This window comes from Hypanus sabinus, chromosome 6 (genome assembly GCF_030144855.1).
Source record: "Hypanus sabinus isolate sHypSab1 chromosome 6, sHypSab1.hap1, whole genome shotgun sequence".
Taxonomy (NCBI): Eukaryota; Metazoa; Chordata; class Chondrichthyes; order Myliobatiformes; family Dasyatidae; genus Hypanus; species Hypanus sabinus.
The window spans coordinates 159,472,970-159,488,665 of record NC_082711.1 but is presented as its reverse complement, the minus strand read 5'-3'; the positions used below and the strand labels follow the sequence as shown (position 1 = coordinate 159,488,665).

General features: G+C 40.3%; 1 protein-coding gene across 1 annotated transcript in view; it reads left to right on the top strand.

The window, feature by feature from the left end:
- The window catches only part of acaca (acetyl-CoA carboxylase alpha), a 286,714-nt gene that overhangs the window by 150,084 nt on the left and 120,934 nt on the right, over positions 1–15,696 (top strand). Inside the window, exons 37-40 of the mRNA XM_059973293.1 lie at positions 526–681; positions 1,842–2,045; positions 8,570–8,725; positions 11,837–11,977. Of these exons, the coding sequence (XP_059829276.1) occupies positions 526–681; positions 1,842–2,045; positions 8,570–8,725; positions 11,837–11,977 (657 nt within the window). The remainder of the gene's footprint in view (positions 1–525; positions 682–1,841; positions 2,046–8,569; positions 8,726–11,836; positions 11,978–15,696) is intronic.

The window sequence follows — 15,696 nt, the reverse complement described above, 5'->3', positions numbered from 1 at the left end:
TCTGAACAAAATAAGAATCAAGTGTATACATGCTGAATATAACAGGGCTGTGTGATTAAATTTCTAGGCCTGATTGCTGAACAGTGCTCTTTTCTATCTCCCATCCCCATCCCCTACAGTTGCCTTCCAAATCAAAGGACCACAAATGCACAAGACAAAAATAATCCCAGCAATTTGCCAGAGCACTTAGAATTTAGCATGCACTGGTGCCAACAAATCTTATTCCATTGTTGCCGTGTGAAAAGTTACTGAAAATGCAATTGCAGTTCTTTCCCATTTGAAACATCCATGGGCAACTACTTCTCAGTGCTTGACAACAAGGGTCTTGTGATCTATGGGGTGAAAGATTCTCAAGTTCCTCTTCCATTATACTCTGGTGGAAATGTAGACTACGCTGATGAACTTGTAGTTTTAGCTAGCCTTGAACGGTCTTATTAAAGATGTTCTAGATCTTATGTAGGATGAGATATTGCTTTAGTTTTAAAAGTCAAAGAAGTTTTTACAGTTTAACAATTTTGCCTACAGGAAGCCTCTTTTGAGTATCTACAAAACGAGGGTGAACGGTTGTTGCTGGAGGCTATGGATGAGCTGGAAGTGGCATTTAACAACACTAATGTTCGAACAGACTGCAACCATATTTTCCTCAATTTTGTTCCCACTGTTATTATGGATCCTTCAAAGGTAGGCTTTGCCTTTGAATTTATCTTGAGGAAATGGAAGCAATTAACAGTTTAGGTTTTGGGGGCTTGTGAATATGCCTCCTGAGAGTTGGCTGTTTGTGGGATTGGTAATTTTGAAGAAAGTTAAAGATCTGAATTTATGTTTCTTACTAACTGCAACCCCTTGGTGGAGAGCTGAACAAGATTTGCCATTATCATTGCGCTCTGGCCACAGGACAATAATGTGGACAAGACGATGTAGCACATACTCCAGTCATCTGATCCCAGGTTTCTTAATGATAACTTTGAGGTATACAGTTCATGTCCATCCAGATATTAAATTGGGTCACAATCATATTTCTATGTAAAGCTCAAGTTTTGTATTTCATAGTTTTAATGTTTCTAAAAATATGTTTTGATAGTTGGCATTATTAAGTTCATGTTTATTATCATTCAGCCGCACTAGTATATAAAGCTAAGCGAAGCATCCTTCCTTTGGGGCCAAGGTGTAAAATGCAACATATAGATATGACAAAGCACAATACAGTCACAGAACAATTTTAGCACAAATCTCTGAGTGGCATGGCCTGAAGACTTGATGGTGCACAGGGTGCTGTTCTGTAGAAGTTCTCCAAATCTATTATTGTACTCAATTTAATCTGATCATGGTCAAAAAATGCAACACTAGTTTCAATGTTCATGGACTAGGTACAAGTACTAAGCAGCGATTTCAAATGTTTTGCTAGCCACGACTACTGCAGAAGCTACAGGTTTGAGTTGAGGACATCATTCAGCCCTTTGTCAGCTAGCCTAATAATGTTAGCTGTCCAGACTCACAATTTTAGTCATGGTCCCCTGGGCACCGGTAACTGGAAGGTGACTGGGTTTGTTAATTTCAACTGGAAGATAATTTATTCAGAAAAAGGACATACAAACTGACTTGATACAATTAATATATTTCTAACCGCAAACAAGAGAAAATATGCAGTTGTTGGAAATCAAAGCAACACACACACAAAATACTGGAGGAATGGATGCTGCCTGGCCTGCTGAGTTCCTCCAGCGTTTTCTGTGCGTTGATAATTTCTAACTTGCTTTGAACTAAAGGCGGTAAACATGTTAGCACAGTGATTGTTTTCAGTAAGCCTGTAGATTGTGTTCAGTTTTTGTTCTTTCCTGCAGATCGAAGAGTCTGTGCGTAGCATGGTGATGCGATATGGCAGTCGTCTGTGGAAGCTGCGAGTGCTTCAGGCTGAGTTGAAAATAAATATTCGCTTGACACCCACAGGGAAAGCAATTCCAATCAGGCTGTTTCTGACCAATGAGTCTGGTTACTACTTGGATATCAGTCTGTACAAGGAGGTGACAAACTCCAGGACTGGTCAGGTAGGAGTTTAATGACCAACTTGTATATTACGAATTTTGCTTTCTGAAGTTGTTTTTGCAATCATAAGTACCATCGTACCACAATGTAGAACAGGGACATTAAGACTATTTGAAGCATGGAATAAGTTATCTAATTTGACGAAATGTTGTGCTGGACCCAGATTGGAGATTTGGCTGCAGGAGAGGCATCTTGCCTCACCACCTTTGTTGAAAATGTGGAATGTTGCGTTAAGCACCATTAATTTTAGTGACCAGGCCTATGTGGGAAGGGACATCAGGGTGGGGAGGGAAACAGGAAGAGGGTGAGTTGGAGTCTGGAACCAAAGTTACAGTCAAAAGGAGTAGGGCATAGGATTGGAATTGAACAAGAGAGCCAGAAAGTTGATGGTTGACCAAACTCCCATTAATGATAGAGTAAGTGTGAGACAAAATAAGTCTAGTGTAAGAAGAGCAAATAACATGAGCTGAATTTGTAACCAAAAGTAGATTTATGTGAGAAAAGGCTATTGAGTGATGCGATGAGAGACTATTTGGTGGGATGTAGAGAGCCACTGGCACAGTGACATAGCAGTTAGTGCCACAGCTCCAGTAACCCAGGTTCAATCCTGGTCTCCGGTTCCTGCCTGAGTGGGGTTTTCCAGGCGTGCTTTGTTTTTCTCCCAAAGGTATTCACGACTGATGAATTAGCTTTTCTAAATTTACCGTAGTGCAGATGTGTGGCAGGATAGTTAATGGGGAATTAATGAATATGTTCTCTACTATCTGTTACACCACTTGCATTTAGGGCAGCAATGAAGATCTTCTGTCTCTGGTGGTGGTCAGGGCTTTTTCACCATGTCAGTAGCTCGGTTTTCACTACCATCGGTTAGGCAAGTCCCGGCGGAGACTCAGGAATACCATTGCATTCAGATGTAGAAGGATTCTTCATGACTGTTTCCTTAACAAGTTTGGTTTACAAGTCAGGGTTGTTAGCCCTGAGCTGAAGCTCCAAACCTGGAGGACCAGTGGACCACTCTTAGTCTGGTCTCTATCCTTTGACCTTTTTGGCATGGGTGACCCTACCAAGAGGCAAAGCATAAAGCCCTGATTCCTGCCAATGTAGCTCTCCAGGTCATTGAGGCATGCACGCCTCCAAACCACATCAAGGTTGTGGTCCTCATGGAGGAATTGTAGATGTTACAGGAAGATAAATAGGAAAATGGAATTATTGCATTGGCTTGATGAGGGAAAGGCCTCCTAATTTGTAAGAAACTATGAGTTTGCTTGGAATGAATTACTGGATTCAGTGTGGTGGTCATAAGCTGTGTAATTTTCAATGCCCTGTGGTGGATAAAGGACTTGGCTAAATAGTACTGCTTTGCTCTGGTTTGACAGGGGAACTGATGTTACATTGAATTGGGTTGTTCTGATGTCAAATGCATTTTTGAACTTGATTCTGCAAATCGCTGGAAACTAATGCAGCTACTTTGAGCTGAGGCTGAGAACCCCCTTTTCATCTGAAGGGATGAGACCACTGATAGAGAAGATTTTCAAAAGTTCAGGTACTTGAAATATGAAATTGAACCAGAAAGAGCTTGAAAGATTCAGCAGGCCTGGCAGCATTTATGGAAAATGTAGCAGAGTTAATGTTCCAGGGCAACGCCCAAAAAAAGAGGTGAATGTCCCGTAGTTTTGGGAGAAGTCAACGGAATAGTTTTGGAAGAAGTCAGTGGTTGAATTGGTGCCAATGCTGGTGGCAAACCAGTAAAGAGAAAGGATAGAATCTGAAGGTGCCCGTGTGTTGATGGATGTTCCATTTCCTGCCAAGTGCAGTGGGAGATTAGGAAGTGAAAGAACAGCAGACCAAACTTAGAGTAACACATACAAAATGCTGCAAAAACTGATCAGGTCAGGCAGCGTCCAAGGAGAGGAATAATGGGTCGACATTTTGGGTCAAGATTCCTTTCCATGGATACTACCTGATCTGCTGAGTTCCTCCTGCCTTTTGTGTGTGTTACTCTGGATTTCCAGCATCTGCAGAATCACCTATGTTCCAGAGTAAACTTAAGTCTTTCTGTATCGTGGCACAACATGTGTGAACTTCAGATCATAATTTTCCTACGTCGTAAATGTGTGTTGTTGTGCCAGTCCAGTCTCCGCTCTCAACCACTAGAGTAATCGTCTTCTTTGTAGAAGGATGTTTTTTATTTTTTCAGCCAATCTGGTATCTATTGTTTTAGTTTCTCAATACTTGAGAAATGGGAAGTTTCTATGATGAAAATCATGAAATTCTACATTTTGCAATTTGCAGTTTGACCTTTTCTGTGATATTCTTCTGATTGAGTTTATGATAATGAAATTACTGAGTATACGTCCAGTAACCACAGCAGGAAGAGATGGGGGCAAAAGGAGTGATTAAATCTCCTGTGTTCTTATAGTAATACCTTCTATTCTTAGCCACAGTTGCTGTGCTTCTTTGTACAGTTTGATTACATTAACTCATATCACAATGGCTTCAAGGCAAGCCCTTTCTTGTCAGTAAATAATGCCACAACTTGTTTTTCTTTGTAATTGTGCGGAATAAGACTTTTCATGGCAAAAACTTTCATTTTCATTATGTATTGTAAATGACAGAAGAGGTCAGGGAAATGACTACTAGGCAATACAGTGAAAGAGGATATTAGAATGTTTGTGTGGGTCACCTCGGGTAGCCTTTGGAAAGTTTCCTCAGAGACTGCTTGTACGTGTGATTGATTGCTTTCCACGTTGGCTGTTGATGAAAGATACAGCAGCAGCCGCAACGGCAATGGATTATGGCAGGGATACCTACTGTGGCCCTATTAGAGATGTGCCACTAATCCCCAATGTGCAACGCACGGCAACTTATCACCGTGCTTCAGTGTGCATACAAGAAAACCCTGTAGTCCAACTCACCTAGGAGTAAAACATGATGGGGAGAAGAAGGTATCATTGCAACAAAAAATGCCAAATCCGCTGGAAATGTGTGGTAGGCTGTTTGGCATAAGGGCATGATTCTCTTTGAACTGGTGTGAATTCTTTTGATAGATCATAAAGAAAGAGTTTAACATCTTTCGCTTTTTTAAAAAAAAAAGCTCTTTAGGTTCTTGAGCACTCAGTGCATTATGTTTAAAAGCAGAATTGCAATGTAGCATTTGTTTAAAAAAACAGAAATATTTGTAAAATCTGCTCAGATACAATCATATTTTTCTACAAGATACAGTAACAAAGGTGAGTACTTTCTGCCATGTAAATTTCCTTACGCAATTACCTAATATCAATAATTTTTGAATCTCAAAGGTCTACATATTAGGGCAGCATCAAATGGTCAGATATAATCTATGTAATGTTTGAATAAATAAATGCTTTCAGCCATGTTCAATTTATATATTCCGGAAAGTAATGCAACTCATGAAATTGTGACTATCAACATTTCTCTTGGCTTTTCCCATTCATGAAACAGTTTTGCCTTCAGTGCAATACAATGTTGATAATCCAGCGCTCTTGGGACTTGAGTAATGCCAGACGAGAGGGGCATGAAATATTAGCAGCAGCAAAGATTAAGAATTCCAAAGCTTTTTACAAGTGTAGAGAATAGGGCCCTACAGTAGCTATCTTGGAACCAGTGTAGCCGAGCATTAAGTAAGTGTTTTTCATCTATATTTATCAAGGAGAAGGGCATTTTAGCAGGAGAACTCAGGGAGGGTGTGGTAAAATTTTAGAAAGTGTTAGCATTAAAAAGGAGGCGGTATTAGATGTTCCAGAAAATGCAAAGGTGAATAAATCCTCAGGAGTTGATGAAATATATCCCAGGCTGCTTTCAGAGACAAGGGAAGAGGCTGTTAGAATTTCTTTTAAATCTTTGCTGGCTTCTGATGCCATGCTTGATGACTGGAGGACAGCAAATGTTGTACCTTTATTCAAGTAGGGCAGCAGGGATAAGTGTGATCACTGCAGGCCTGTGAGTCTAATGTCTGGTAGAGAAATCATTGGAAAAAAAATCCCAAGGGACAGGATTAACCTATATTTAGAAAGGCAGGGATTAATCAATGCATGTCTTTGTTAAGGGGAGTTCTTGTCTGAACAAATTGATGTGAATTTTTTGAAGGGATAACAGAATTATTTTAATGGGTGCAGTGCAGTTGTTTCTGTTTTCATGGGTAGTAAGGGATTTGGCAAAGCCTCCCATGGAATACTGTTCCAAAAGGTTAAAGTCCATGAGTTTCAAGGCAAGTTGGCAAACTGGAACCAAAATTTGCTTGGTGATGGGAGGAAGAGGGTGAAGATGGAAAGTTATTTTTGTCATTGGAGGCTTGCAGCCAAAGATGCACTACAGGGATTGGTGCTGACATCTTTACTGTTTGCCATGTGCTTTCACAATTTGGATATAAATGCAGGAAATATGATTTGTAACTTTCCAAATGACAAGAAAATTGGTGGTATTGATGGCAATGACCCAAATAATTTTGGGTAACAGTAAGATATTGATGACTTAGTAAAATGGAGCGATGACAGATGAAGTTTAGCCCTGATAAGTCTGTGGTGATGCACCTTGAGAGGACCATTGAGAGTGGGGACCACAAAATGGGTGGTCAGGCTCCAGGAATTATTGAGGAGCAGAGGGACCTTCATGTACAAATCCAAGAATCCTTAAAGAAGGCAACACAGGTGGATAAGGCAGCGAAGAAGTCATACAAGATACAAGCCTTCATTAGTTGAAGTATAGAATATAGAAATAGGGAGATCTTGGTGTAACTTCATAAAGCAGTAATACATTTTTGAACACCATATTTTTGGAGGAGCAGATTCAGATTTGTTTATTTGTCACGTGTACATTGAAACATATAATGAAATACGTCAATTGCATTTACAACCAGCACGACCGAGGGATGTGCTGGGGGTAGCCTGCAAGTGTCGCTACACATTCCAACGTCTACGTAGCATGCCTACAAGAGGGTGCAGAAGAGATTCACCAGCATTTTGTCTGGGGTGGTGCATTTTAGTTGTGAGGAAATGCTGTGTTTGATTCCTTAGAATGGAGGAGGCCGAGGGAGGACAAGTTTGCAGTGTATAAGATTATTATGGACATGGTGGATAGTAAGTAACGTTTCCTTTAACTGAGGTATCAAAAGCTGGAGGACATAGGTTTAGGGCAAGGGGAAGAGGTTCAATGGATATCCATTGAAGACTGCCTTTTCTATTGAGAGGCTGCTTATAATTTGGAATGGACTGCCTGATTGGGTGGCAGAAGTGGGTATCTTGTATTATTTAAGTAGTACAGGTGGCCCCCGCTTTACAAATGTTTGCTTTGCGCCACTTCGCTTTTACAAAAGACCTACATTAGTAACCCGTTTTCGCATTACAAAGAGGATTTTCGCTTTTACAGAAATTTTCCCCGTATAAGTTAATGGTTCGTCTCTTAATACCATTTTGGCTTAAGAAAGGTTTCATAGGAATGTTCTACCTTTTGTAAGGAGAGAGGGAAACACCTGTATCTAGAATGTACACTTGAATCACCAGGGCAAAGAAGACTAAGTATTGGTAAATGAAATTTATGTAGATAAGTAATTGCTATTGAATAGGTATACGGGCCTGTTTGAGTGTAGTATGAGCATATCAAAATGCTGCAAGCTCACACTGCATCAGAACCTTATAAGAAGTTAATTCTAAGATTCAGAGAATGGAAAAGGGGGGGGGGGGAAATGGGAAGTCTTGGACAGGTGATTGGTAAGGAAAATGAACTGACAAAGAAGATGTTATGAATTGAGGAGCAACAGACACAAAATGCTGGAGGAGCTCCGCAGGTTAGGCAGCATCGATGAAGAGGAGTTGATGTTTCAGGCTGAAATCCTTCATTCCGGACTGAAATAATTGTGGTGCAAATGAAATAAAATGTCTGTCCAGATATGAATAAGAGAGGAGCAGTATCATTGTCTCTCTCCTGGGTTAACAGTTTAGATAATGTTTCTTGTTGAAAGACGTCTGTAGAAGGTGAAGAAATCCAAGTGATGGAGAATTTGCTTACCTGATGATCAGAGACATAACTCAATTGTATGTAGATTGTGGTTGATAAATAAAATGATGGTATTTTGCACAAGTTACCTAATCTGAATTTAGTGTGCCTAATGTAGAGAAATATATTGTGGGTAGTAAATATGTTCAATTGAATTTGCTCTTTCAGTTGGAAAGAATGTTGATGGTGAATAAAGTGGGAAATGAGTAAGAGTAGAGAAAGTCTTCCAATTTCATTACTTGGACGTATTGGGAAGTTGATGTGAAAAGATGAGGGATTGGGAGAAGATTTGGGTACCACTGAATATCCCCAGGTTTGTTTTTATTTTCTGCTTGCAAAATCTGCAGTGTTTTGTTTTATTTTTTCAATTAATAATAATGCTTATGAGCCAAAATCATTTTCAAAGCATGGAAGGAATGAATATTTGTTCAGGAGCCAATACATTTATAGAAAGGATGACTGTCAATTTATTTGAAAAATAAAATCTTTTTACCATTTCTTCTTCTGATAACAGATCATGTTTCAGGCCTATGGGGATAAACAGGGACCATTACATGGAATGCTTATCAACACACCTTATGTTACCAAAGACTTATTGCAATCTAAGAGGTTTCAAGCACAATCCCTTGGAACGACTTATGTGTACGACTTGCCTGAAATGTTCCGACAGGTAAATCCTTTGGAAACCTCCTGTTATTATGATGGTGTTGTTACTATGTGATGAAAGTCTGAGCTGAAACTTCTGTAGTTGGGATTTTGTGAGGCAAAACTTCTGGGCATGAGTTGTAAGAGTTAACATTGATTCAAAGTGTTTAATAATCATTGCAGTATTTTAAATAATATTACTTGAATTTTAAGATTATTATGTCTTCAGTCTTCCTTTGCTGTTTTTAATGACTTTGTCTGATCTGCTTTTTTTAATTTGGTTAACTTTCAAGCTACATTGATTTGAATCACAGATTTCAAAGTACATATATGTCACCATATACAACCCAGATATTCATTTTCTTGTGGGCATACTCAATAATAAACATAACAGAATCAATGAAAGACTGCCTAGCTTGGGCATTCAACCAGTGTGCAAAGACAACAAACTGTGTAAATACAAAAATAAATAATAATGCTAATGGATCATTTAGATTCAAATTTATTTATCATGTTTCCTATAGTGGGAGAGTTTAGGACCAGAGGGCACAGCCTCAGAATACAAGGACATCCCATTCAAATAGAGATGAGGAATTTGTTTGGCCAGAGGGTGGTGAATCTGGAATTCAATGCCACAGATGGCTGTGGAGGCCTGATTGTAGGGTATTTAAATTGGAGGTTGATAGGTTCCTGATTAGTCAGGTATTAAAGGTTATCGCGAGAAAGCAGGAGGATGTGGTTGAGAAGGTTAATCAGCCATGATTGAATGGCAGAGCAGACTCAATGGGCTTGAATGGTCTAAATTTGCTCCTGTGTCCTGTGGTCTTGTGTACATTAAAACATAGAGTGTGTGTGTCATTTGTGTTACCAACCAATACAACCTAAGGATGTGCTGGAGCAGCCCGCAAGTGTCGCCACACATTCCTGCACCAACATCGTATGCCCATTGTGCTTAGGAGAATGACATAAGCAACAACAACAACAGAATAGCAAAGCAAGCTCCTTTCCTCATTCCCACTCACACTCAGACAGTCCTCCAGCCCAGGAGAGGCTGTCTGCCATCTGTAGTCAGCAGTCATTCTAACTTTTGACTATGGGACAAGACTGTTTTCAATTTGAGAATATTAAAATGTCTGGTTAATTATAAGATAATTCTCTCAAGTCATCAGAGAAAGTTATCAAATGAATATCAACTAATAATGCTGCAGTCCCATAGCTCCAACAGACTGGTTTGATCTTGGCGTCTGATGTTGCCTGTGTGAGCGCACGGTTTCACTCTAATCACAAGGGTTTCCCCCAGGCACTCCATCTTCTACCCAAAGATGTGCAGGTTGTCACGTGAGTTTGCCACTGAAGGTGTGTAGTAGGAGAATTAGAGTGAAGTTGATGGGCACAAGAAAGAGGCAGAGAAAGACGGATTGAGACATTTTGTGGAAATGTGGTGGAATCGGATTACTCTGGCATAGACTGGATAGACCAAATGATTTCCTCCTATGCATTAAGAAAGTAAATATTGGAATAAAGGTGTTGACCTACTTCTGCCGGTTTACCTGCATCCAGCCAGGATGGGTGATAAAGCTTGCATCATTGGCAAACATGTCTTCGAACTGGTGGGAAAAATGTTCTTCAGAGATCCCAGTCTTGATCACCCTTCAAGGAGTGGACATTTTGGTCGCCATTACCTAAGAACAAGCTTGGTTCTGATGATGCCCTTTTCTTCCGGTTCAAAATCCCACTCAATATATTTGTTCAGTGTTCTTTTTTAGATATTGCTGAATTTGCAGAAACAAAAGCAGTTCAAATGTGTCCAGAAATGCTGGGAGTGAGTAGTGTGGAATATTTGTTAGAAAAATTGAGAATGAAAAAATTTTGTGCAATCTTACATTCCTGCATAGAGCTAGAGAAATTTCCAACACGGACAACAACGCGCTATAGTTCACCATGACTGTGCTAGGCTTCTGAACAATACAAAAGTAATCCTGCCCTGTTCTTTCACCAGATAGTTCTGCTTTATGTATTAGAGCAGCTTTTTCTCAAGTTGTGTGATGATCCTCCCTGAACCACATCACACAGCAAAACTAATCAAATTCCATTACACTTCAAAAAAATCATCCTGAAATTTTAAATTAATGATCACTAGCTTTTTCACTGGAAGTTAATCAAAGACCTTCATAATTTTATTTTCAAAGTTATGAAAAAATTCATAACTGTTGGACAAACAGAGACTGACTTATGACTTCCACTCATCCAGATGAAATGTCCTCACTATGGTGTGTTTCTTCATCACTATATTTTCATCTTTGGCATTACCTCTGTGGCCAACATGCAGTAATTTTCAAAGTTTAAATATTCTAGTTCAAGTGTTATTGGGGAGAAGCTTCTTTCTTTGAAGTGCAGCTGGGTGAGATCGCCAAGTAGATTGTTGTCTGAGTAGAATGTAATTGTATCTTTTCTTTTTTTGTGTTTCTCTGTCATTTTTTTACTCTATTCTTCAGTGAATTAACTCTGCATATTGTAGAGGTGCAGCCCCCTCTTTTTTAATATCTAAACCATAATAATCATTTATTTTTTGCAATAAGTTTTTCAGTAACCATTCCAGATTTAATCGACATTCACGTGTCTGTTTCCAGCAGTTTTGACATGGCGCACAAACCTGCCTTCATTCCCTGTCCTCTAACAATTCAGAGTAGTAGACATCTAAACCTTCCTGTTTGTGGGGATTCTGATCAAAATGTTCATTTCTAGCCTCTTGCACCCTAAAGTGAAGTAATGAAACAAACAATAACCAGGAAACTTTAAAGGGAAAGGTTTAGGGGGAACTTCTTCACTCAGAGAGTGGTAGGAGTGAGGAACGAGCTGTCATCTGACATGGTAAATGCAGGCTCACTCTTAAGTTTTGAGAATAAGTTGGATAGATACATGGATGGGCGAGGTCTGGCGGGTTATGTACTGGGTGCAGGTCAATGGGATTGGCGGAATAAATTTTTGGCACAGACTAGAAGGGCCAAATGGCCTGTTTTCTGTGCTGTAGTGTTCTATGAAAGTGATTCATTTTTTTTTAATACAACAATGACTTGGAATGTTTTATACAAAGCTTCTTACTTTATCAATAACGGTTTTGTTTTAACCTTTTTAGTCTTTGATCAAACTATGGACCTCAATGGAAGTTCAAGCCTATTTACCTTCCATGCCGGCAGAGCTTCTGACATTCACCGAGTTAGTGCTGGACAGTCAAGGTCAGCTGGTACAGCTGAATAGGCTTCCTGGTGGCAATGAGGTAGGTGTAAAAAAGCTGTAAAGCATTTTCAAAGTTCAAAGTAAAATTTATTTTGTGAGTACATGTCACCATATACAACCCTGAGATTCTTTTTCTGCAGGCATACTTAGCAAATCTATGGAACAGTAACTATAAACATCGGCAACTATAAACAGTAAACAAAGCTTTGGAAATGCGGATATAAATAAATAGCAATAAATGACGAGCATGAAATAACTCTTTTTTTCAAGAGTCTGGTGGTTGAGGGGCAGTAACTGTTCTTGAACCTGGTAGTGTGAGTCCTGAGGCACTTGTACCTTCTACCTGTTGGCAGCAGCAGGAAAAGAGCATGGCCTGGGTGGTGAGGATCTTTGACAATGGATGCTGCTTTCCTACAGCAACATTTCATGTGTACGTGCTCAATGTTTGAGAAGGCTTTACCCGTGATGTACTGGGCTGAATCCACTACTGTTTGTAGGATTTTCTGTTCAAAGACATTGGTGTTCCCATACCAGGCTGTAATGCAGCCGGTCAGCACATTGTTCACCATATATCTATAGAAGTTTGCCAAGGTTTCCGATGACATACTGAACCTCCGCAGATTCCTGAGGAAGTAGAGGTGCTGTTGTGCTTTCTTCACAATAATATTTATATGATGAGTCCAAGATGGATCCTCTGAGATAGTGGCACCCAGGAATTTAAAGTAGCTGACTCCCTCCATCTCTTAATCTCCCGATGATTACTGGCTTGTGGGTCTCTGGTTTCCCTTTCCTGAAGACCACAATCAGTTCCGTAGTCTTAATGACACGTGACGTTGTTGTTATGACACCACTCAGCCAAGTTTTCAATCTCCCTCGTGTTTGCTGATTCATTGCCCCCTTTGATACAGCCCACCACAGTGGTGTCATCAGCAAACTTGTACATTGTGTTGGATCTGTACCTAGCCGCACAGTCATAGGTGTAAAGCGAGTAGAACACGGAGCTAATACACATTCCTGCGGTATTCCTATTCTGATGGAGATTGTGGAGGAGGTGTTTTTGCCAATCTGAGCTGACTGGGGTCTACAAGTGGGGAAATCCAGGATCCAATTGCAGAAGAGGGTATTGAGGCCCAGGTCTTGGAGTTTACTGATTAGCTTTGAGGGGATGATGGTGTTAAATGCCGAGCTGTAATCAATAAAGAGTATCCAAAGATGTATGCATCCTTGCTGTCCAGATGTTCCAGAGTTGTGTGAAGACCCAATGAGATGGCACCTGCTGTAGACCTGATGCTTTGGTAGGCGAATTAAAATGGATCCAAGTCGCCATTCAGACAGGTGCTGATATTCTTCAACATCAGCCTCTCAAAACACTTCCATCACTGCAGGTGTGGCCCCCGTATTCAAGATGGTAGCCTTCATTAGTAGGAACATAGAATATAAAGAGAGGACATGGTACAACTTCATAAAAGATTAGTTGGGCCAAAGCTGCGCTACTGTGTACACTTCTAAATATCACATTATTTATAGAGTTTAACCAGATATCAAACATAAAAACTATTTGGCCAGAAATAATGGTGAGTTATTTTACCAAGTTATTCATACACTATGTGTGATATCTTGTTCAGCGTTAATTGACTTGCCTATCTCATCACTGATCCAATTAACCTTTTTTATTGTGCCGGAGTCAATATCTCAGGAGTTCTTCATCAATTTACTCTTGGACCACAGTTTCTTATTTGCCTGCAGCTCTTGGCAGCGTTATCTGAAGACTGAGGTCCAGTTTCAAATACACATGGACAGTTTCCTCACCACTCGCTGTCTCTGACCATCCACTACATCTGCATTCAGAGGCTGCTTGTCTGGCATCCAATTCCGAATGAGCTCCCTTTTCCCTCCGAAGCCCCACTTTCTTGCTAGTGTTTCTGTTTCACTTATCCAATCACCATTGCAGGCTGACAGGCAATTCACAGCCTTGGCATACTTTTTGACTCTGAGGCAAGCTTCCGCACCAACTGTTCTCAAAACAAAGACCTGTGTTCGTGGAAGTAATATCACTTGTCTCAGCTCCTAGCTGAACCTATCTGTTACTGTTACTGTTCTTCATCCTTTGTTGGCTCTCGACCTGATTATTGCCACACTTTTTTGTTCAGGCTTCCATTATCCAAACTTCATGAACTTGAGTTTATACAGAATTGATTTACCATTGTTGTAATCCACTTAAATGCAGCTCACTCGTCACCTATGTACTTGGCTATGTCCTGCAACTTCATTTGTAAAGGTCTGTGATGTGATAGCGTTTAGAGTATTGAACACAGATTTGGTCTCCTCACTTAAACCCCAAGGGTTCTTCTTTCTCCTTCCTTTGCTGAAGCAGTTTGGCTCAAGTAGACTTGGGGCAACTGAATTATAGAGTAAACAATAGAAACGTTATTGTTAGTGTTTAATGGAGTCGATCATGATTCATAATACATACGTAGCTGTAAGATAGGAAAAGGAGGCAGGTCAGTGGCACTGTGAGCAAAGCTGCTGACTTTCAGTGCCAGCGACAGGTCCAATCCTGACTACGTGTGTAGTTAGTGTGGATTTTGCACGTTCTTCTTGTGATCAAACAGGTTTCCTCTAGGTGCCCTGGTTGCTCCCACATCCTAATAGCTTGCAAGTGTGGTAGGTTAATTAGCCCCTGTAATTTGCCCTGAATATATTTGCCTTGAGTGGAATGCAATGAAGGTTCAATTGGCTGGCACCAGGAGTCATGGGTTCCCTATGTCAGAAGAATTGAGTTGGCGTTTAATTGTTTTGTAGGCCTGTTTTCTTCAGAGTTTCAGAGAATGAGAGAAGATTAATCTACCTACATTGCACTTTCATCAAGGTGGTATCTCATTTTTAAGGTCTAGGTGCTGCAACTGGCATGACATTTTGCCCACCTCATTAGACCAGAAGTCTTGATAGTCAGGATATTTTGCCTATGAGAGCGTGCCAGTAAATATATTTCTTCTCTGGTTCATGGCAGCTTATGGATGTCTAGTTTTGAGTTTCTAGAGCTGATGCCATTCAGCATGAATGTGGTGCTAAGCAGTGCAACGCAGGTGTACTTATGAAGGAGGGAGCTTGTATTCACAAGCTCTGTGTGGTGGTCACCACCATTGCTTTTGTGGGCATCTGTTATCGGGGAACTGGTAGTTAGGTAGTTGATTTACATCTGGTGTTTCATTTGTGAATCGTTGCAGACTTAATCCAGCAGCTATGTTCTTTAGGACTTGACCCCAATTTGATTACTAGAGATGCTACTAAAGCTGCCTTGGTGATGAGCCTTGGAATTCCCCACCCAGAGGGCATTGTATGCTAACGATACTTTGGATGTTACTACCAAATGTTGCTCTATGTGAAAGGGCATTGATATTCAGCTACGGGAGGATGATAGCTAGTTAAGGGGATAGGTTTCCTCTTTGCCTAAATAGGAACAAATACCATGAGACTTATGGGGTGAATGTTAAAGACGTACAATAATTGCATGTTCCTGCATATCACATTACCATCTTCTTTGGTGAATCTGTCTTGCTGGTCCACTTAGAGATTATATGAAAGAGTCTGGCACATCGACTATAAGATATAATTTATTGAGAATGATTTTGCTGGAAGCAACTGTACCTGAATTTGATGCCTGGTTTGATAATGGTCCATCCAGTATTGTTCTTTCTCTCTTTCAAAGCAATGGTTATGGAACAGCTGAGTGGCTTGTTAGGCCACTTCAGAGGGAAC